Raw genomic sequence first — 23,255 nt, forward strand, 5'->3', positions numbered from 1 at the left:
GAAATTTTCAAAATTTTCACCAAATTTCTGTTTTTTTTTCACAAATAAACTCAGAAATTATCGACCTAAATTTACCACTAACATGAAGCCCAATATGTCACGAAAAAACAGTCTCAGAATCGCTAGGATCCGTTGAAGCGTTCCCGAGTTATTACCTCATAAAGGGACACTGGTCAGAATTGCAAAAAACGGCAAGGTCATTAACCCCTTTGTGACATGCGCCGTACTAGTACGGCGCTGCCGGCACTGCATTAGTGCCAGCCGCAGTACTAGTACGGCGCCCCGATCACCGCGGTCTCACGCTGAGCGCCGCGGTGATCGGGTGCGGGTGTCAGCTGTATATGACAGCTGACACCCCGCAGCAATGCCCACGATCGGCGCTGTCGCCGATCGCGGGCATTTAACCCCTCTGATGCCGCTGTCAATAGTGACAGCGGCATAGAGGGGGATCGCGCAGGGACGGGGGCTCCCTGCGCTCTCCCACCGGAGCAGCGCGATGAGATCGCGCTGCTCCGGTGACCTGGAAGGAGTCCCCGGATCCAAGATGGCCGCGGGACTCCTTCCGGGTCATAAGATGACCCTGCTTGCCGGCGCCTGCTGAGAGCTGCTGAGTGCAGGCGCCGGCAAGCCTGTGGAGCGTCCCTGTCACATCGGTGATCAGACCGAGTGCTATGCACACGGTCTGATCACCGATCTGTGATGTCCCCTCCTGGGACAAAGTAAAAAAGTAAAAAAAAAATTTTTCCAAATGTGTAAAAAAAAAAAAAAAAAAAAAAAATTCCTAAATAAAGAAAAAAAAATATATATATATTCCCATAAATACATTTCTTTATCTAAATAAAAAAAACACCACACAATAAAAGTACACATATTTAGTATCGCCGCGTCCGTAACAACCCCACCTATAAAACTATATCACTAGTTAACCCCTTCAGTGAACACCGTAAAAAAAAAAAAAAAAAAACGAGGCAAAAAACAACGCTTTATTCTCATACCGCCAAACAAAAAGTGGAATAACACGTGATCAAAAAGACGGATATAAATAACCATGGTACCGCTGAAAACGTCATCTTGTGCCGCAAAAAAAAAGCCGCCATACAGCATCATCAGCAGAAAAATAAAAAAGTTATAGCTCTCAGAATAAAGCGATGCAAAAACAATTATTTTTTATGTAAAATAGTTTTTATTGTGTAAAAGCGCCAAAACATAAAAAAATTATATAAATGAGTTATCGCTGTAATCGTACTGACCCGAAGAATAAAACTGCTTTATCCTTTTTACCAAACGCGGAACGGTATAAACGCACCCCCTAAAAGAATTTCAGGAATTGCTGGTTTTTGTTCATTCCGCCTCCCAAAAATCGGAATAAAAAGCGATCAAAAAATGTCATGTACCCGAAATGGTACCAGCAAAAACGTCAACTCGTCCCGCAAAAAACAAGATCTCACATGACTCTGTGGACCAAAATATGGAAAAATTATAGCTCTCAAAATGTGGTGATGCAAAAACTATTGTTTGCAATAAAAAGCGTCTTTTAGTGTGTGACGGCTGCCAACCATAAAAATCCGCCCAAAAAACGCTATATAAGTAAATCAAATCCCCCTTCATCACCCCCTTAGTTAGGAAAAATAATACAATTTTAAAAAATATATTTATTTCCATTTTCCCGTTAGGCTACTTTCACACTAGCGTCGGTACGGGGCCGTCGCGCTGCGTCGGCCCGACATACCGACGCATACTGTGCAAGCGCCGCACAACGGGGGCAGCGGATGCTGTTTTTCCACGCATCCGCTGCCCCATTGTGAGGTGCGGGGAGGTGGGGGCGGAGTTCCAGCAGCGCATCCGCGGTCGGAAATGGTGGACCGTCGGCACAAAAAAAGTTACATGTAACGTTTGTTGCTGCCGGCTGTCCGCCACAACACGACGCAACCGTCGCACGACGCTTGCGACGTGTGTCAATACGTCGCTAATGTTAGTCTATGGGGAAAAAACGCATCCTGCAGATGACTTTGCAGGATGCGTTTTTTCGCCAAAACGACGCATTGCGACGTATGCAAAAAAACGCTAGTGTGAAAGTAGCGCTAGGGTTAGGACTAGGGTTAGGGTTGGGGTTAGGGTTTCAGTTAGAATTGGGGAGTTTTCACTGTTTAGGCACATCAGGGGCTCTCCAAACGCGACATGGCGTCCGATCTCAACGCGTTTGTTTGCGTTAAAAACGCATGCGTTTTTATAGAAAAAAAACAGAACACACTGAAAAGTCACCCACCACCATCAAGGTGATAAAGGGATCCAAACCCTAACCCTACCCCTAAACTCATCCCTAACCGTTTAATGAACATTTTCTGACAGTCATAGTGCCACGTATTTCAGTGCCACGTATTTCAGTGCCACGTTATTTCAGTGCCACGTTATTTCAGTGCCACGTTATTTCAGTGCCACGATATTTCAGTGCCACGATATTTCAGTGCCACGATATTTCAGTGCCACGATATTTCAGTGCCACGTATTTAAGTGCCACGGTATTTCAGTGAAATACGTGGCACTGAAATATCGTGGCATTTACGTGAAATACGTGGCACTTAAATACGTGGCACTTAAATACGTGGCACTTAAATACGTGGCACTTAAATACGTGGCACTTAAATACGTGGCACTTAAATACGTGGCACTTAAATACGTGGCACTTAAATACGTGGCACTTAAATACGTGGCACTTAAATACGTGGCACTTAAATACGTGGCACTTAAATACGTGGCACTTAAATACGTGGCACTTAAATACGTGGCACTTAAATACGTGGCACTTAAATACGTGGCACTTATATACGTGGCACTTATATACGTGGCACTTATATACGTGGCACTTATATACGTGGCACTTATATACGTGGCACTTATATACGTGGCACTTATATACGTGGCACTTATATACGTGGCACTTATATGCGTGGCACTTATATGCGTGGCACTTATATGCGTGGCACTTATATGCGTGGCCACTGAAATAATGTGGCACTTATATACGTATATACGTATATAAACGTATTTCAGTGCCACGTATTTCAGTGCCACGTATTTCAGGTTAGGGGTAGGGTTAGGGTTTTTTGGTTTTTTCTTGTTTTCTTGTGTTTTTCTATAAAAACGCATGCGTCTAAAAAAACGCATGCGTTTTACCACGATAAGGCTACGTTCACATTCGCGGCTAGTGCCGCAGCGTCGGGCACCGCAGCGGCGCCGCATGCATCATGCGCCCCTATATTTAACATGGGGGCGCATGGACATGCGGTGCACTTGCTTTTTGCGCCGCATGCGTCCCTGCGGCGCCCGCGTCGGGGCGCAGAGGACGCAGCAAGTTGCATTTTTGCTGCGTCCAAAATCAATGGAAAAAAGGACGCATGCGGCGCAAAAAGCAGCGTTGTGCATGTGTTCACATTTGCGCTGTGCGTTGCGGCGGCGACGCTGCGGCGCACACCGCAAATGTGAACGTAGCCTTACATGCGTTTTTTCACACATGCGTTTTTAAAAAAAACGCAAGTGTGAAACTAGCCTTATCCTTGGGAAAATAAAAACATGGGGGCTAAAATATAATTTTTGTGGAAAAAAAAATATTTTTTATTTTCACGGCTCTGCGTGTTAAACTGTAGTGAAACACTTGTTGGTTCAAAGTTCTCACAACACATCTAGATAAGTTCCGTGGGGGGTCTAGTTTCCAATATGGGGTCACTTGTGGGGGGTTTCTACTGTTTAGGTACATCAGGGGCTCTGCAAATGCAACATGACACCTGCAGACCAATCCATCTAAGTCTGCATTTCAAACGGAGCTCCTTCCCTTCCGAGCTCTGCCGTGCGCCCAAACAGTGGTTCCCCCCAATGTATGGGGTATCAGCGTACTCAGGACAAATTGGACAATAACTTTTGTGGTCCAATTTCTCCTGTTACCCTTGGGGGAAAAAAAATTGCGGGCTAAAACATCATTTTGTGGAAAGAAAAAATGATTTTTTGATTTTCACAGCGCTACATTCTAAACTTTAGTGAAACAACTGGGGGTTAAAAGTGCTCACCACACATCTAAATAAGTTCCTTAGGGGGTCTTCTTTCCAAAATGGTGTCACTTGTGGGGGTTTCCACTGTTTAGGCACGTCAGGGGCTCTCCAAACACGACATGGGTTCCGATCTCAATTCCAGCCAATTTTGCATTGAAAAGTCAAATGGCGCTCCTTCCCTTCCGAGCTCTGCCATGCGCCCAAACAGTGGTTTATCCCCATATATGAAGTATCAGCGTACTCAGGACAAATTGCACAACAACTTTTGGGGTCCAATTTATCCTGCTACCCTTGGGAAAATAAAAAATTTGGGGCAAAAAGATCATTTTTTGTGAAAATTAATATTAATTTTTTTTACGGCTCCACATTATAAACTTCTGTGAAGCACTTGGAGGTTCAAAGTGCTCACCACACATCTAGATTAGTTCCTTAGAGGGTCTACTTTCCAAAATGGTGTCACTTGTAGGGGTTTCCACTGTTTAGGCACGTCAGGGGCTCTCCAAACACGACATGGGTTCCGATCTCAATTCCAGCCAATTTTGCATTGAAAAGTCAAATGGCGCTCCTTCCCTTCCGAGCTCTGCCATGTGCCCAATCAATGGTTTACCCCAACATGTGGGGTATCGGCGTACTCAGGACAAATTGTACAACAACTTTTTTGGTCCAATTTCTCCTGTTACCCTTGGTAAAATAAAACAAATTGGATCTGAAGTAAAAATTTTGTGAAAAAAAAGTTAAATGTTCAATTTTTTTTAAACAGTCCAAAAATTCCTGTGAAGCACCTGAAGGGTTAATAAACTTTTTGAATGTGGTTTAGAGTACCTTGAGGGGTGCAGTTTTTAGAATGGTGTCACTTTTGGACATTTTCTGTCATATAGACCCCTCAAAGTCACTTCAAGTGTGAGGTGGTCCGTAAAAAAAATGGTTTTGCAAATTTTGTTGCAAAAATGAGAAATCGCTGGTCAACTTTTAACCCTTATAACTCCCTAACAAAAAAAAATTATGTTTCCAAAATTGTGCTGATGTAAAGCAGACATGTGGGAAATGTTGTTTATTAACTATATTATGTGATATAACTCTCCAATTTAAGGGCATAAAAACGAAAAATTTGAAAATTGCTAAATTTTCATAATTTTCGACAAATTTCTGTTTTTTTCACAAATAAATGCAAGTCATATCGAAGAAGTTTTACCACTATCATAAAGTACAATATGTCACGAGAAAACAATGTCAGAATCACCAGGATCCGTTGAAGCGTTTCAGAGTTATGACATCATAAAGTGACAGTGGTCAGAATTGTAAAAATTGGCCGTGTCACTTAGGTGAAAACAGGCTTTGGGGTGAAGGGGTTAAGGCCAAAATAGGCTGGGTCATGAAGGGGTTAAAAAAAACAAAAACAAAAAACAAACCCTATATTTTCTTTTTTTAATAGCCTTTAACTCACTCGGTGTGGATGTATGGACTGGGTTCAGGGGCTGAGCCAGCACCATATCTGGCAGGTACCAGCTGTATTATAAAACTGGAATCTGTATTTAACAGTAGCTCCAATCGCTGCCGTTATCCCCTTAAATGTTGCCAGGTCATTTTTTACCGTACAATGAATGCCAGAAAAAGAACCTAAAAACCTTTCAGAATTGCTTTCTTTTTCCTTATTTCATCACACATGGATTCTTTTTTCCATATCTCATTAAATTATATGGTTAAATTAATGGTGTCATTCAAAATTACAACTAGTCCTACGGAAAAAAAAAAGCTAGGATGATGGATAAACAAAAAAGTTATGGCTCTTGGAAGGGAGCGAGTATAATAAAAAAAAAAAAAAAAAAAGTGTTAAAAGTTAACAATCGCTGGTCACAAAGGGATATCTTTATTGAACAGAGTTTGGGAATCTTTTTTCCCTGGCTCTCTGTACATTATATTGTAAAATAGATGGCATCACTGAAAAAAACCCATCTCATTCCGGGAGGGGGAAGAAGAGCCGTCATTGCAGCTATAGCTTGTGGATGTAGACAGTTGGCTACCCAAACAAGTGCTTTCGTTTGCTGTCCATAATGGTCTGGCTGAATTTAAAAAAAAAAAAAAAAAAGGTTTCCCCCCCCCCCCCCATTTGCCAAAATTTGAGCTCCACATCTTACATGTGCAGCACAAACATATCTTCCAAACTCTGATCCAACAATTCACGTGACATTATTGTCGCATGCGCAGTGCAGCCTTCACAATGGGGTTGTCCTAGTAGTGGCCTTCCCCTTGAAAACAGCTATTTATTACAGAGTAGAGTTATTGTCTGCACAGGGTGGGTTTAACCTGCTGGGGCTGCTTGTTTTTGTGGTTATGTTTTACCTAGTATTTCCATTTTCAAAGGGTACCTGTCAGCAGGATTGTGCCGAGTAACCTACAGACAGTGTCAGGTCGGCGCAATTATACCTCGTGCTTGATAAAATCCATCTTGTGGTTGTTGTTTAATCTTTAGGGGGCAGGTCAGTGAGAGATCAGTGACCTGTCAGAAGCCATAGTGATGAACAGCTAAGCTAAGCACCACATGAAGACCCCCCCCCACAGGCCGCCCCGGAGCACGAGCATATCATTAACTCAAAACTGAAAATAAAGATTATACAACCACAAGACAGATTTCATCACCAGGTATCATTGTAATCAGTATAACGGTGCCGACCTGACACTGTCTGTAGGTTACTGAGCACAATCCAGGTTCCCATTAGGAGCATACTACTACTACTACCAATAATTCTGGCTGAATTAACACATAGAAAAAGCACAAATATTTTATATGTCGAAATAAAGCAATGTATTCATACATTTTAGCAGATCTTGCCCAGTTTTGACCAGTGTAGCTTCAGGATTATAAAAAAAACTAGCGTATTTGCTCTGGATTCTGCTATAATCTAGGAATATAAGATTACCTCTGCAGCTTGTTGTTGTATTCCCAGAACTTCATCTGTACTTCAAGATGCTCTGCTCCTTTTCTTTTAAACTCTTCAATAGTTGCTAGCCAGTTGCCTTTCGCATTGAACGCAGCCTTTACCAAATCTATATGCTGCAGACCGGCCTGGTTGACAAACTCTTGTTGTACTATGTCGAGCTGTGTGCAACAACACTCATGTTACCATAAAGTGAGCAGTTCTTACATAGAGAGTCACATTTTTCTGAAAAAAGTCAAATACTGTCGGGACGTTGTCCAACAGGGGACACAATGCTTGTATTCAAGTGAATGGCTTCATCAGGGTTCCCATCAGAATACAGTTTTTTGGAGGTTCTGGCGGAAACCTCGACAGTGTTTGGAGGAGAGCACTGTATAAGTCTGAAACTAGCTTTAGCCAAAAAGCCTATGGATGAGTATTCGAGGTGTAAAAGATTAATTGTTGTCTTCATTTGTAGTTTATGGAGAGCATTCGAGGAATGATTTGTCACCCAAGCAGACTTTTTGGTGGAAGGGAGCGAGCGGTGTCCCTCTCCTATTGTCCGTGGAGCATTAGTGCTTTAGGTTCTCTCTCTGGATTTATTGCAGTGGTGTTCACTTAAACACATTTCTACTTATTTGCAAGTCACCAGCAAACTCAAAATCAGACATCAGGCAACACATTACCCAACAACAAACAAGGAGTGAAGGCCCTGCTTGTCACCATATGATGTAGGAATAGCGTACGTGAGGCTATGTGGTGGCACATTTCTGTATGGCAGTACATTGCGCATAAGCAGAGAATTACGGAATAGAAATGTATATCTAAACACACGCTGGCTAAAGACCAAACTTGGAGCATTTATCAGGCACTAAGCTACTTCTGAAGGCATGTCAGTCTCTGTCAGAAATTTCATTATCTGGTCCAAGGATGACCACAAATAGGTTTCCCAGAAAACACGGATTACTGTCCATCTTGGCCATAAAACAATTAGCATGTTATCTGCTGGAATCAATTTTCTCCATCTGACATTTGCAGTAGAAGTGCGTCCCCTATAATACAATGGACACCAGTGGCAGCAGTGTAGCGCATACATCTCAACTTCAGAACTAAAAATTGGGACACACCATGCAAACCTTCTGGACACCTCCTGACCAGGCCTCCAAGCCATACCATTTTATTTTCCCCTGGCGGGCCACAGAGAAAATGGTGGAACATGATGGACAACCTCTAAGCCTGTGTTCACAATACTTATACACCCTTCTGGTGTCCCGTTCCATTACAAGAGCAGAACAGGGGAAACAGCTGGGGACGGTCTCAGACACATTAGTCCAGCCCTACTGTCCCCACTGACTATAATGAGCTCCGTCAACTTTCTGTCCAGGTGACCATCATATTTCCATTTTCAAGTTCTTGTTCTTTTAAGTTCAGGCTCAGGCCCACGGCTCATTGATCCGCTCTGCTCTCACACCAAGGCAACTCACAACTGGCCCTTCACTGGACCAAGGGCTGAGAGGAGCAACGTATAAGGGGCTGTCTTTAAAGGTGGGTTTAACCTTTCACATTTCAGCACACTATTAGTAGGTCTGTTAAAAGTATTAAACCCATCCTAATCTCCTTCCGCTGCTCCAGCAGTGGCTCTCCGAGGCTGCGCCTGGTGCTCGTTTACAAGCTGCGGGGCGACAACAACTAAAGCAATTCACTGGGCTTAGTGGTAATGGCAGACAGTACAAGTGCAGGGATCGGCTGCAGCAGTCGTGTGTTCTGTAGTCGGGAAATCACAGCTGAAGGCTGGAAATAATCACTAGCAGCAGCAGAGAGGCGGTGCTGGTGTATAACGAGTTTTATAGCATAACGCTAGCAAGCTGAAAGAAAGCTGTGACCGGAAAAGCTCTACTTTTTCTGTGTTTTGGTTTCACATCTGCATTTTAATAGAGGTGTAATTAAAAAAAAAACTGATGGCTTGTATAACGCTTTGATTCATGCAGGAAAAACTGCATAAAAAAAAAAAAACACGACACCTTAGGGGTACACAAAACCAATTTATATTTCTAAGTTGTCGCAAATATAGAAAAGAAGCAATTTTGATACAGAAATGTAAAAAGGTTATTGCTATAATATTGTTCTACAGTAGAAACTTACATTATACAGCTGCTTGTCATCATGTAGCGAGTAAAACTGGAGATGACCCGGTTTACCATTGAGAACTAAAGTTTTGCTTCTAGGATCAAATATCAAGCCAGTTTTCACATCATTTCCTGGGGAAAAAAAGCAAAATATCAAACTATCAAATTTTAACCCCTTCGTGATGGAGCAAATTTTGACAATTTTTTTTTTAATCTGACCGGTGTCAGTTTATGTGGTAATAACTCTGGGACACTTCAACGGGTCCCAATGATTTGGAGATGGCCTTTTTGTGACATATTTTACTTCATATTAGTGGTAAATATAAAAAAATTCACAATTTTTAAACTTTACCTTTTTATGCCCATAAATCAGATAGTTGTACTACACAAGATGATTATTAAATAACATTGACTTATTTTGTTTAGGGACTACATGACAGAAAATACCCAAAAGTGACACCATTCTAAAAACTACACCCCTCAAGCTGCGCAAAACCACATTCAAGAAGTTTATTAACCACTTTCTGACCTCGGACGGGATAGTATGTCCGAGGTCAGAAGCCCTGCTTTGATGCAGGCTCCGGCGGTGAGCCCGCATCAAAGCCGGGACATGTCAGCTGTTTCTAACAGCTGACATGTGCCCGTAATAGGCGCGGGCAGAATCGCGATCTGCCCGCGTTTATTAACTAGTTAAATGCCGCTGTCAAACGCAGACAGCGGCATTTAACTACCGCTTCCGGCCGGGCGGCCGGAAATGAGCGCATCGCCGACCCCCGTCACATGATCGGAGGTCGGCGATGCTTCTCCATTGTAACCATAGAGGTCCTTGAGACCTCTATGGTTACTGATCGCCGGTAGCTGTGAGCGCCACTCTGTGGTCGGCGCTCACAGCACACCTGCAATTCTGCTGCATAGCAGCGAACAGCAGATCGCTGCCATGTAGCAGAGACGATCGGGTTGTGCCTGCTTCTAGCCTCCTATGGAGGCTATTGAAGCATGGCAAAAGTAAAAAAAAAAAAAAAAGTAAAAAAAATGTGAAAAAAAAAAAATATATATAAAAGTCTGAATCACCCCCCTTCCGCCCCATTCAAAATAAATCAATAAAAAAAAAAGCATTAACCTGATCGCTAAACGGCGTAGCGAGAAAAAAAACTCTAAACGCCAGAATTAGGTTTTTTTGGTTGCCGCGACATTGCATTAAAATGCAATAACGGGCGATCAAAAGAACATATCTGCACCGAAATGGTATCATTAAAAACGCCAGCTCGGCACGCAAAAAATAAGCCCTCACCCGACCCAAGATCATGAAAAATGGAGACGCTACGGATATCGGAATATGGCGCAATTTTATTTTTTTTTATTTTTTTTTTTTAAGCAAAGTTTGGAATTTTTTTCCACCACTTAGATAAAAAAGAACTTAGTCATGTTAGGTGTCTATAAACTCGTACTGACCTGGAGAATCATAATGGAAGGTCAGTTTTAGCATTTAGTGAACCTAGCAAAAAAGCCAAACAAAAAACAAGTGTGGGATTGCACTTTTTTTTACAATTTCACCGCACTTGGAATTTTTTTCCCGTTTTCTAGTACCCGACATGCTAAAACCAATTATGTCGTTCAAAAGTACAACTCGTCCCGCAAAAAATAAGCCCTCACATGGCCAAATTGACGGAAAAATAAAAAAGTTATGGCTCTGGGAAGGAGGGGAGCGAAAAACGAACACTGAAAAACGGAAAATCCCAAGGTCATGAAGGGGTTAAATATTCAGGTTCTTCACAGAAACTTCACATGAAAGAAAAAAAAAAAAAGGAAGATTTTATTTATTTCACAAAAAAGTTTACTTCAGCAACAATGTCTTTACTTTCGCAAATATAAAAGAAAATGAACCCCAAAATCTGTTATGCAATTTCTCCCGAGTAAGCCGGTAGCCCATTTGTGTGGGAAATCCACAGTTTGGGTGCAAGGCAGTGCTCAGAAGGGAAAGAGCACCATTTGACTTTTTGAATGCAAAAATGGCTGGAATCAATACCAGATGCCATGCTGCTTTTGGAGAGCCCCCATTGTACCTAAACAGAGGAAAGTGGCACCATTTTGGAAACTACAGCCCTTGAAGATTTTATCTAGGGTAGTGAGGATTTTTAACCTTAAGGGATTACACAATTTGATAACATTAGGTCGTCATATTGAATATTTAGTCATTCGTGTTGATCGCAAGTGCTCGCTAATCGAGTTTACATCGGGGTGCTCGTAGAGATTCAGCCTGGACGGTCACATCTTGGCACAGTCCTGGTTAAAAACCACTTATCGCAGACATGGATTATGGTGTATGTCGGACAGCTGAGGGATAGGTTTTTGTTTTGTTTTTTTTTTCATTTTACACAAGACCAGGGCTTCAATTGAATGGGCGTTAGGCGAGTAAAACTTTGTATTTTTTAAAAAATAAAGTAAAAGTGTATTTTTATTTTACATAAAGGATTTCTTCTGCTGTGTGTTTATTTACAATTTCACTATGGGGTTAGTAATGGAGAGGCGTCTTGTAGATGCCTCTCGATTACTAACTTGTGAGTTGATATCAGCAGCCATAAAGCAGCTTGACATCAATACCACAAATATGAACCCAACTTGCCACCACCACAGGGCTAGTGTGAAGAGCCATGAAATAGATGCGTTTTTCTGTGGGCTGCTATTTTTAGGATTGGGTGGGCCAATAGCCATGGCCCCTTACCAGCCTGAGAATACCAGCCCACAGCTATCTGCTTTAGCTTTTTTTATTTATTCAAATAATTAAAGAAAACTGTGTGGGGACCCCTCTATTCTTGATAACCAGCCATGATAAAGCTAAGAGATGAGGGTGGCAGCCCGCAGCTGTCAGTTTTGAAATGCTAGTTATCAAATATAGAACAGACCCCCACAACATTTTTATTTATTTATAGTGCAGGCTGATGAATACTCCCAGCTGGCACCTGCTCTCCCAGTTATCAGCCAACACCTGTGACTGCTGCTGGCTCATGCTGTCATCTGTCATCGTGGAAGCCTCAGCACTCTGACCAGTTGTAATAATCTTACCGCCGTTGAGAACCGCTGGTATTTTTAGCGCTGTCATGTAGAAGACCGCATGGGAAACACCTGATGTTCAGGGTGCCAAACCCAAACAGTAACACGTACCTGAACAGTAGGTGTTCGGCACGGACCTCAAACTTTAATATTCGGGTTTGTCAACCAAAAAGAAAACAACCCTATAAAAATTAACTTTTAATAATACTGGAATAAAAAATTCCAAAAAGATTTTTATAAAAAAAATACAAGATATCACCAACACTTCTCGGGTTCTTAGGGTAACGGAATATATTACAGGGAATGGGACAGTTTAACAGTGTAATTCCACAGTCCTATCCTGACCCTAATAGGTCCATATTAAGCTGATCACCTTCCTAACAGCGGAGGCTGGCAACCTAAATTTCGATGTGGTGCCCCCACTCAACGCCGGCTGTCCCTTATATTCCCTGTAATGCCCAATTATTACCCATGCCCAAACAAACCCTAAACATACACACAAAAACACTGATATCTCTGAGAACTTTATCTAGTATTCTCTAATGAAGGAGAACAGCAATAGGGTTGATATAGTCCAGATCAATCTCCTTTATCAGATATCTCTAGAGCTGTACCATAGCTTGGGTAATTTTTAGGTGCTTCTGAGCTCAGTGTGAACAGTGTGATACCACAATACATCAATTCAAAATTAAATGATAGTCAGAGGGTAGTTTCAGAGGTCATACGTGATTCACAGCAATTCAAATATCACGACCACAATATCACTCTTCCCTCAGAGTAACCTTCAAAATAAATATCACTTTTCTCTCTCCACAGCCGTATCACAACTAGGGATAAAGTGCACCTGTGCTCAATATAGGCAAAACAAAACCACAATACATTGCCTCAAACACATGTACTTTCAGGTATACCGGTAATAATCATCGAGTAATCTCAGATCATAAAAATCAATAGCATGTTGAAATACAGATCACAATGGGTCACTTATCTGGTTAAAGTAACCTCCTTTGTCCCAGTATCCTTCATCCCTACGCGTTTCGCCCCCTCCTAATGTCAGGGCTCATCAGGGGACCAAAGATAGGAGCACGCCATAGTGGCATAGAGATGGATCGGGTTTGCCCATCTCTAATTCGGATTAATGAAACTATAAAGTTTAGCTGTTCTAGCAGGATTTACCAGACTTTTTTGTTCATTTTACAGCAAAAGTCATGGTTCATAAACAGCTTAACACATAGCAAATGGATCTCCATTTAAAAGAAGGGTAAAAATAATAATTCCTAGGGATTGGATACACCATGGGACACTGGTGAAGTGGCTTAAATTTGTCACAACAATGACCTTACCTACAACTTGACACCCCTCAAATATTGATGAAAATGCAAAAAAAAAATTGTTTGAGAGGCTATCAAGAGGCCTACAGCAAAATTAAAGGAGCTGGAAGAATTTCAGGCATGTACTGGTTGTTTACTGCATGTGAAAATCTCCTACATTTTTCATTGGTTTGCATTGTAGCCCCAGGGTGGCAAGACAGAAGCCTTTTCTTACAAAGAAAAACATCCAAGCACAGCTATTTTTGAACAAAACCTACATGTAGTATGTCAAAAGCAAGTGGGAAAACGTGCTATGCTCTTATGAGACCAAGATTTAATATTTTTGGTCAGAATTTCAAGAAGGTATGTTATGGGCAAAACCAACACTGCGCATTACCAAAACACCATACTCAAAGTAAAGCATGTTGGAGGTACCATATTGCTGAGGGGATATTTTCAGGAGCTGAAATTGAAAATCAGTCAATTTTAAATCAAAACCTTCAGGCCTCTTATAAACATCTGAAGATGAAATTCACCTTTCAGCAGGACAAATCCCTAAGCATACTGTTACTAATATAACAAAAGAACAGCTTTGCCAGAAGAGCAAAGTTTTTGAATGGCCCAAACCTGAAACCAACTCAAAAATCTGTGGCTTGACCTGAAGAGGCCTGTACACATGAGATAACCTGGTAATCTGAGATATTTTGAGAATTTCTGCAAGGAAGAGTGGACAAAGCTTGCCAATTTAAGATGTGCCATGTGGACTCCTAACCAAAATGAATAAATGCTGTCACAAATTCAAACGGTACTTCAACAAAGTGTTGGTCTAATCCCTTACCAAAATATGACTTTCAGTTACTTCATATCCCGGCTCTCTGCCTTTGATGCGGGCTCAGAAACCGAGTCTGCATCTTGCCGGCAGATGATGGTCACCTGAAGCTATTGTTAAATGCTGACCGCAATCTGACAGCGACATTTACATCGCACTAGCAGGTGGTACATTGTTTCATGTCCCCATCGGCGTTCCTGTGATACCATTACAGGAAGGGGGCCCGATGCGTTGTTTTGACAGCCAAGGGTAAGCTGAAGACCCACCCCCGTGCTGGTCATGAGGGTACTCCTGTGAAGACCAGCTTCTGGCTGGTGTCCATAAGAAACCAACTTCTGCTGAAAAAATTCACAAATTAGGTTTGTGATTTTTTTTTAATACATAAGAAAAAACCTGGCATTGTAACAGGGGTGTATACATTATTTTTTTTATATATATATCCGCTGCATACAGAAAAAAAAAATAAATGCATTTACAGAACGTATTAAACATTTATTAGAACTTTAAAACGTAATTCAGAATGATACCTTTTACTAGGCCTTGGACAATTCCTTTCACTTTTAAACTGGCATCAATGATTGTAATTTCTGAGGGAAAAAAATTCAGAATTTAAATAAATTCAGAAGGAAAAAAGGAGTGAACTGTAACTACTAAACACATTCAAAAAGCATTATATGCTTCATACACTTTATACATAAAAAAAATATATACATACATATACACTTACATATATATATACACACACACACACACACACACACACACACACACACACACACACACACACACACAGCACAGACCAGACCAAAAGTTTGGACACATTCTCATTTAAAGAGGTTTCTGTATTTTCAGGACTATGAAAATTGTACATTCACACTGAACGCATCAAAACTATGAATTAACACATGTGGAATTATATACCGTACTTAACAAAAAAAAAGTGAAACAATTGAAATTATGTCTTATATTCTAGGTTCTTCAAAGTAGCCACCTTTTGCTTTGATGACTGCTTTGCACACTCTTGGCATTCTCTTGATGAGCTTCAAGAGGTAGTCACCGGGAATGGTTGTCACTTCACAGGTGTGCCCTGTCAGGTTTAATAAGTGGGATTTCTTGCCTTATAAATGGGGTTGGGACCATCATTTGTGTTGTGCAGAAGTCTGGTGGATACACAGCTGAGAGTCCTACTGAATAGACTGTTAGAATTTGTATTATGGCAAGAAAAAAGCAGCTAAGTAAAGAAAAACGAGTGGCCATCATTACTTTAAGAAATGAAGGTCAGTCAGTCTGAAAAATTGGGCAAACTTTGAAAGTGTCCCCAAGTGCAGTCGCAAAAACCATCAAAGAAACTAGCTCACATGAGGACCGCCCCAGGAAAGGAAGACCAAGAGTCACCTCTGCTTCTGAGGATAAGTTTATCCGAGTCACCAGCCTCAGAAATCGCAGGTTAACAGCAGCTCAGATTAGAGACCAGGTCAATGCCACACAGAGTTCTAGCAGCAGACATCTCTACAACAACTGTTAAGAGGAGACTTTGTGCAGCAAGCCTTCATGGTAAAATAGCTGCTAGGAAACCACTGCTAAGGACAGGCAACAAGCAGAAGAGACTTGTTTGGGCTAAAGAACACAAGGAATGGACATTAGACCAGTGGAAATCTGTGCTTTGGTCTGAGGAGTCCAAATTTGAGATCTTTGGTTCCAACTACCGTGTCTTTGTGCGAAGCAGAAAAGGTGAATGGATGGACTCTACATGCCCCCAAATTTGGTGAAGAAAAAGAAAAAAAAAATTTTTTATGTTAAATGGGGGTCTGTCTTCTAATGCCAGTGTCCGTCTTACAAATCATATGTCCCTCATCCTGGTATCTATATAACCCCCATCCTTGTACTGGCACATACCCCCCCCCCCTGTGCTGCTGGCAGACACAGTCCACCCCAAGTCACCATATGCCCCCCTGTACTGCTGGCAGGCACATGCGCCCCCCCCCCCCCCCCGGGTCACTGTATGCCCCCCTGTGCTGGCAGGCACATGCACCCCTGGTCATAATGTCTGCTTGTGCTTCTGGCAGGGACATGCCCCCCTGGGTCACTATATGCCCCCCTGTGCTGGTGGCAGACACATGCCCCCCTGGGTCACTATACGCCCCCCTGTGCTGGCAGACACATGCCCCCCTGGGTCACTATATGCCCCCCTGCGCTGGCAGGCACATGCCCCCCTCCTGTGCTGCTGGCAGACACATGATAAAATAAACACTTAACTCACCTTCTGATGATGGCTCCAAGCTTCTCGGTTGCGCTTCCTGCTTCCCAGGCATCGGATCATGTGACCTGGGCGCACAGTGATATCATCACTGTGCTGTGCTGATCACATGATCAGATGTCGGCACAGGCAGAGCAACCGAGGAGCTGGGAGCACGGAGCCATCATCAGGTGAGTTAGGGTACGTGCACCCGTAAAATGGTCCACTGCGGATTTTTCCGCAGCGGATTTGATAAATCCGCAAGGCAAAAACACCGCGTTTTTACTACGGATTTACCGCGGTTTATGTGCGGATTCCACTGCGGTTTTACACCTGCGGTTTTCTATTATGGAGCAGATGTAAACCCGCTGCGTATTCCGCTCAAAGAATTGACATGCTGCGGGGAATGTAAACCGCTGCGTTTCCGCGCAATTTTTTTCCGCAGCATGGGCACAGCGTTTTCGGTTTCCCGTAGGTTTACATTGTACTGTAAACTCATGGGAAACTGCTGCGGATCCGCAGCAAAATCCGCATCGTGTGCACATAGCCTTAAGTGTTTGTTATTTTATGCGACTGCAAGCAGCACAGGGAGGGGGGGGCATGTGTCTGCCAGCAGCACAGGGGGGGGGGGCATATAAGAGTGACCGGGGGGCCATATCCATGATGGGGTGGGAAGATGCAGGCACAGGTAATATTCACTGCTCCACTGTGAATCAACTTGTGCAGCTTCAGCACCGAGGTGATGGACAGCAGGTGCAGTGAATGTTACATGAGGCTAATGAGAGGGAGCACAGGACCTCCTGCTGTCTCTGCAGCCCACCCCAGCCCCCTGACACCACTCTAGAGCTGCCCCCCCTCCTCTAGAGCACAGCACACAGATTCAGATTATAAGACGCACCCCCCACTTTTCCCCCAAAATTTGGGGGAACAACAGTGCGTCTTATAATCCGAAAGATACGGTATTGGTATAAATATATATATATATATATATATATATATATATATATATATATATATACACATACACACGCATATACATATACACACACACACATATACATACATTCTTGAGCCATTCTGGAAGAACACCCGTGGGGTCATACTGGTCACTTCGTTCAGAAAAGAATAACTTCAGTGTAGGAATTTCCAAAATGGGGTTATATCTTGGGTTATTTTTTATTAATTAATTCAAATTGTTGGCAAATGCTGCGCAAATCACACAATTAGGCTGGAAATTTGCATAGATCTCTTTCATGCAGAAGCCCTGTTGAATGTCTTGGCAAAAGATTAGGGAGATCTGCAGCGTGTTACATAGGAAGCGGTGTTTCTACAGTGGAACAATACATTGCATGTCAGAATGCTAATTACTCTACAACATTTAGCTCCAATCTCCGAGAAGTGGAAATTATAACATATCTATATGGATTCCATGAGGGGGTATGGTTATCAAAATGGGTGGTAGCGTCAACTCTAGGTTATTCTATCTGCGCTCCCAAAGTCAAATGACGCTCCTCTTCAGGGGCCAGAGGTAGGCAAACCGCAGTTCACAAGTACTGGGTATTTCTTTACCAAGGAGAAATGGAATGAAATGTTCCCCATTCTTCTCAAAATGAAAAATTTGGAGCAATTGATGAAAAATAGAATTTTAGGACATTGGGCAGTGAAAATCAAAAAACAGGATTTTTGGTTCCTTACCGTAAAATCTGTTTCTCGGAGCCTTCATTGGGGGACACAGGAACCATGGGTGTATGCTGCTGCCACTAGGAGGCTGACACTATGCAAATAAAAAAGCTAGCTCCTCCTCTGCAGTGTACACCCCACCGACAAGAAGTAGGATATTCAGTTAGTGAGAAAGCAGTAGGAGAAGCAACGTGTAAATGAGAAAGAATAATAATATTATAATAATAATAATCTTCAATTATACAGCGCCAACAAACTTAAGCAGCGCTTTACAGTCTAACAGTTTCAAACACTCAAAGAGTGTTCAAAGAACACAAACGTTAACAATATAACACAATAAACAGAGCTGTTCAACTTGGGAGGGTGCTGTGTCCCCCAATGAAGGCTCCGAGAAACAGATTTTACGGTAAGGAACCAAAAATCCTGTTTTCTCTATCGCCTCTCATTGGGGGACACAGGAACCATGGGACGTCCCAAAGCAGTCCCTGGGGTGGGAACAGCAGAAAAACTCCATTCATGTCGGAGGTATCACCACTGCCGCCTGCAAGATCCTTCCGCCTAGGCTGGTAACTGTCGAAGCGCAGGTATGGAGCTTATAACCCTTGGGAAAAGAGTGAACCGAACACCAGGTTGCCGCCTAGCAAAGTTGTAGGGCGGATGCCCCATGGTGTACCGCCCAGGAGGCGCCCACTGCCCGGGGCAGAGTGAGTCTTAATACCAGGAGGAATCACTCTGTTCTTGACCCGGTGAGCCTCCAGAATGGCAGGTCTGATCCAGAGAACAATCGTAACCTGGAGGCCGGCAGGCCTCTTGACCTATCGTCTGGAATGACAAAAAGATAGTCAGTCTTCCTAAAGAAGGCGGTCCTAGACAAATAGATCCTCACCGCCATGACCAGGTCTAGCCTGTTCAGCGAACGCCCCAGAGCAGGACAAAGGTGGGAAGGACGATCTTATTCAAGTAAAAGGAGGACACCACCCTGGGAAGAAAAGGCGACGAAGGCCATAAAACTACATTATCCTGGTGAATAACCAAGAAATGGGGAGACAGGAGAGAGTCACCAACTCCGAGGCGCGCCTAATGGAGGTGATGGTCACCAGAAACGCCACCTTGCGGGACAGGACAGTGAGGCCTCATGGGGGGTTCAAGGGGGGAACCCCACTGAACCTCCAGAACAAGATTGAGGTCCCAGGGCTCCGTGGGAGTCTGGTATGGGAGAGCCGCATGCGCCACTCCTTGAAGAAAAGTTCTGATCTGAGAACGGGATGTATATAAATCTTTGTACCGTGATAGCCAGTAGCTAAGGACCTCTGAAAGGGACTTCAGAAAAAGGATGGAAAAAGGTCGCTATCTGACCCTTCAGAGAACTAAGGGCAAGACCAGCATCAAGTTCTGCCTAGAGAAAACAGCCAAAATGGAAGGTTTCAACAGCAAAGCTGTTAACTTGAGCCACCAAGAACTCTGCGGCAGATGGGTCCCTGGTACAGAAGATCTGACCAGACTGGGGGACTCCAGTGGGAGTCCGCGAGAAGATGGACGATCTCAGCGAACCAGAAACCTTCTGGGCCAATGTGGTGTGGTTAGAATGACCGGCACCCCCTCCGCATTGATCTTCAACAGCCTGGGAAGAAAGGGAAGAGGAACAGAAAGGGAAGTACAAATTGCGACCCAGGAATGGTCAAAGTATCGGTATCCACAACAAGAGGATTGCGGACTTGGAAACAAACGGTGGAACTTTCCTAAGCAGACGGGCCGCCAGTAGATCCGTGTCCGGAGTTCCTCATCAAAGGCAAAATTGAAGGAAGACCTCCTGAAGCAGGAACCCCTGTCCTGCCGCAAGGCCGTCGCGGCAGAGAAAACACTGCGGCCTAGTAATCCACGCCGGGGATATGCACAGCAGATAGTGCAGAAAACCGTTGCCTCTGCCCAGAGGAGGATATTGGATACCTCCGCCATCGCCAAGAGACTGATTCCCTCCCTGGCGATTGACATAAGCCAGAGCTGAAGCATTGGACGTCTGGATTCTGACTGGCAGACCTCTGAGAAGCCTTTCCCAGAGACTCAGGGATAGAAGAAAGGCCCCTATCTCAAGGGTATCGATCAGCGGAGAGGACTCTTGCTCAGACCAAAGCCCCCTTCAATGACGAATGGTGAGAAAACGCACCCCAGCCGGGGAGGCTGGTGACCGTCGTCACCACCTGCCTTGGGAGGACCAGACCTGGGGAATGAGAGGGGATGACAGCCACCAGTTGAGAGACTATTAGAATCAGTCGGATTGGAGGATCCAGAGACAGTACAGACGTGTCCCACTGAGGAATGGGCTGCTGAATTGGTTTCAAGTGGAACAGCGCAAAAGAGAACGCTTACGGAGCTGTCACCATGCATCACAGTAACGTCGTAGCTGAACGGTAGGAAGGCAGCCGAGGACCCTGCAGAGAGCGAACTCCGTATGGAGAATTGCCCGCTTCTCAAGAAGAAAAACCCCCGGCGGTGTCGTACAACATACGTAAGAGGACGAGACGATGACTCGGAACAAGACAAGACTCTGTTCTGTTGGCCAGCCACCAGAAACGGAACCGTGAGTCGAGGACGATGGTCAGACTCTTCTGGGCCTGAGACTTGATGAGGATGACTTCAAGGTATGGAAAGAGCACTAGGCCCCTGATCCTCAAGGAAAATCAGGACATGGAGCAAGGCATCTAGGATATCCATGGAGCACAGGATGCCTGTGGATCCATGGAGCCAGGACTGAAGAGAGGAACTTCATCCAGAAATGCCACAGGTGGAGCCTTCTGTTCACTAACTTCAGAGACAGAATGGGTCGAACAGCACCGCTCTTCTACGGCACTACAAGCAGGTTTGAATAGAAACCTGTGAAGCGTGCCTGCTGTGGAACGGAAACAATAACCTCCGAACAAAGAGAGAAGTAAATGGACGCAAAGAAACCCGAGATCAGAGGAGGACTTTAGGGGTCGGGATTCGAAGAAGCAATTCCGGGCTGCGAACCGTATCTTGTATCCGGAGGATACCACCTCCCTGATCTAAGCGTCCTCCACCGAAGCTAGCCAAACATCCATGAAAAAGACAGGAGATGCCCGCCCAAACTGGAAGAAACGCTGGGCCGTTGGCACGAGTTATGCCGAGGAAGATCTGCCAGGTCTAGGCCTGGTGGACCAACCCTGGGAGTTGCTGGAACGCCGGGAATAGATAGGCGTAAAGGGAGCCTTTTCTCTAGCCAGACGAGATCGCAGTCTGTGTTAGCTAGAGGAATATTCTGACGCCACAAAACAAAGGACAAAGGGAACTCGTGCCTCCCGTGGCGTCATTAATAATTTGTTCCAGCATGTAGCCAAAGAGACAGGCCCCCTGGAAGGGGAGGCCGGTAAGCGACTTCTTGAAGACAAGTCCGCCTGCTGCGTCAGATGGCCACCATATTGCTGGACGCGTGAGCTGCACAAGCCGCGCATCTAGGGAGGCAGATACTAAATATTTCCCTGCATAGGAAATTTGGTCCGTCAGGTCAGCTAGCTCCCCCGGAGGAGCTCCAGCTGGGGTGTTCTTACAAGGGTGTTTGGTCCATCTATCTATGGTCCCTGAGACCCAGGTAGAGGCAATGACCGTGGCACAAAGTAGGAGCAGCCGTTTCAAAGGCTAATTTATCCAGCGGATCTATAATTGTATCCTTTGAACCCATGCCAAGTTGGCAGACAGTCTGGGAACTGACGAGTCCAGAATTGCCGAGGAATCAGTCCAGTTAGCGATGAGCTCAGGAGAGAAGGAATATAGGATGCCGAGACGCTTCCCTGTCTGAAAGCATCTGGTATGGCTCGCATTTCCCTTGGTAAGTACCACTACAAAATCAGTGTGTGGGGCAAAGACCTTGGAAGGTGGTTTGACCGTCTAAACGAAAACCGCCTATTCTGCGGGTTCCGTAGAGGTATCCATGATGCTTAAGAGAGAGAGAGAGAGAGAAGGAGAGGAAGAGGGATCTCACTGGTCCATACCAGAGGGCAAGATGGAGCGGGAAAGAAAGTTGTCAGACGTCCATGGGGCTGATGGTGGACGTCCTGGTCTCCACCAACCGACAGGCTCTGGAGGGCGAGTGGGTGGGGAATGGAGCTGGGACCGAACCTCTAAGCACGCTTGTGTGCTAGGATCATGGTCCTGTTGTCGGATCAGTGAGGATACGGGGTGGCGGTACATGCCGTACTCATAGTCCATAATGTGGGATTACAGGTGTGACTGTTCACCCTGTATCCCTTCTTGTGGCCTGAGTTGAACAAGGCTCGTCGGAAAATCCTGTGACCCACTAGCCATTGCGGTCAGTCACGGACACCAAAGGCGTGACATCCTGGTGAGGTCCGCCCCAGACTGAGACAGAAGGAAAGCCCACCCAGGGATAATCATGGGTCTCGGTCTCACCCTTGGTAGGGACTCCTGGACAGGGAGTTGCTGCAGCTGACAAGAGGAAGCAGGAGGACGGGATTGCTCTCCTTATAGGATTAGGCCTGGGAGCAGACCCACTAAATGATGCCCAAAGGTTAGGGGAACAGGAGAGAGGAGTAATAGACTGCATAGCAGAGTTACTCACAGTAATAGTAGAGTCCTGTAGACTGCTCCCGGCTGTAGCTGCGACCGGCATCATGGCACAGGTCCAGGGCACCAGCGATGAGACGGCAACCTAAGGAGGATGCAGGGGACCCCGCTGGAGAAAGCGTGTGCTGGCCAATGTGGTGACCGCTGAAAGGGCGCTGGAACGTGCGCCCTGCTGCGAAGTAGCGGCAAGCAGCGGCGTAGAAGTCATTGGCCCGGGAGCACCAAGATGGCGCCGGTGGGCGGGGAGTAAAGAGATTGTCGGGCGGGAGAAAGCCCGTCTGAAAAAAACGGAAGTGGAGGAGCGCGGTACCGGAAGTAGGCCCCGGCAGAAGCCGGGACCTAAATTAGAGGCCGGCGCCGCCGGAGAGAGACCGCGGCTCCGGAGCAGTGCGCCGCAGAGCAGCGCGGCCGCCTGCCATGGCCGCCAGAAGGAACGAAATTGCCAGGGTCGCGGTGCCGAAGTAGGCCC

General features: G+C 44.7%; 1 protein-coding gene across 2 annotated transcripts in view; it reads right to left on the reverse strand.

Annotated features, from left to right (window-relative positions):
- WDR75 (WD repeat domain 75) overlaps positions 1-23,255 on the reverse strand; it is a 129,616-nt gene that overhangs the window by 47,580 nt on the left and 58,781 nt on the right. For both annotated transcript variants that reach the window (XM_077275589.1, XM_077275590.1), the window contains 3 exons: positions 14,802-14,861; positions 9,101-9,216; positions 6,962-7,140 (listed from right to left, as the gene is read on the reverse strand). In XM_077275589.1, coding sequence (XP_077131704.1) covers positions 6,962-7,140; positions 9,101-9,216; positions 14,802-14,861 — 355 coding nt within the window. The remainder of the gene's footprint in view (positions 1-6,961; positions 7,141-9,100; positions 9,217-14,801; positions 14,862-23,255) is intronic.

The sequence above is a fragment of the Ranitomeya variabilis genome, chromosome 7, assembly GCF_051348905.1.
Source record: "Ranitomeya variabilis isolate aRanVar5 chromosome 7, aRanVar5.hap1, whole genome shotgun sequence".
NCBI lineage: Eukaryota > Metazoa > Chordata > Amphibia > Anura > Dendrobatidae > Ranitomeya > Ranitomeya variabilis.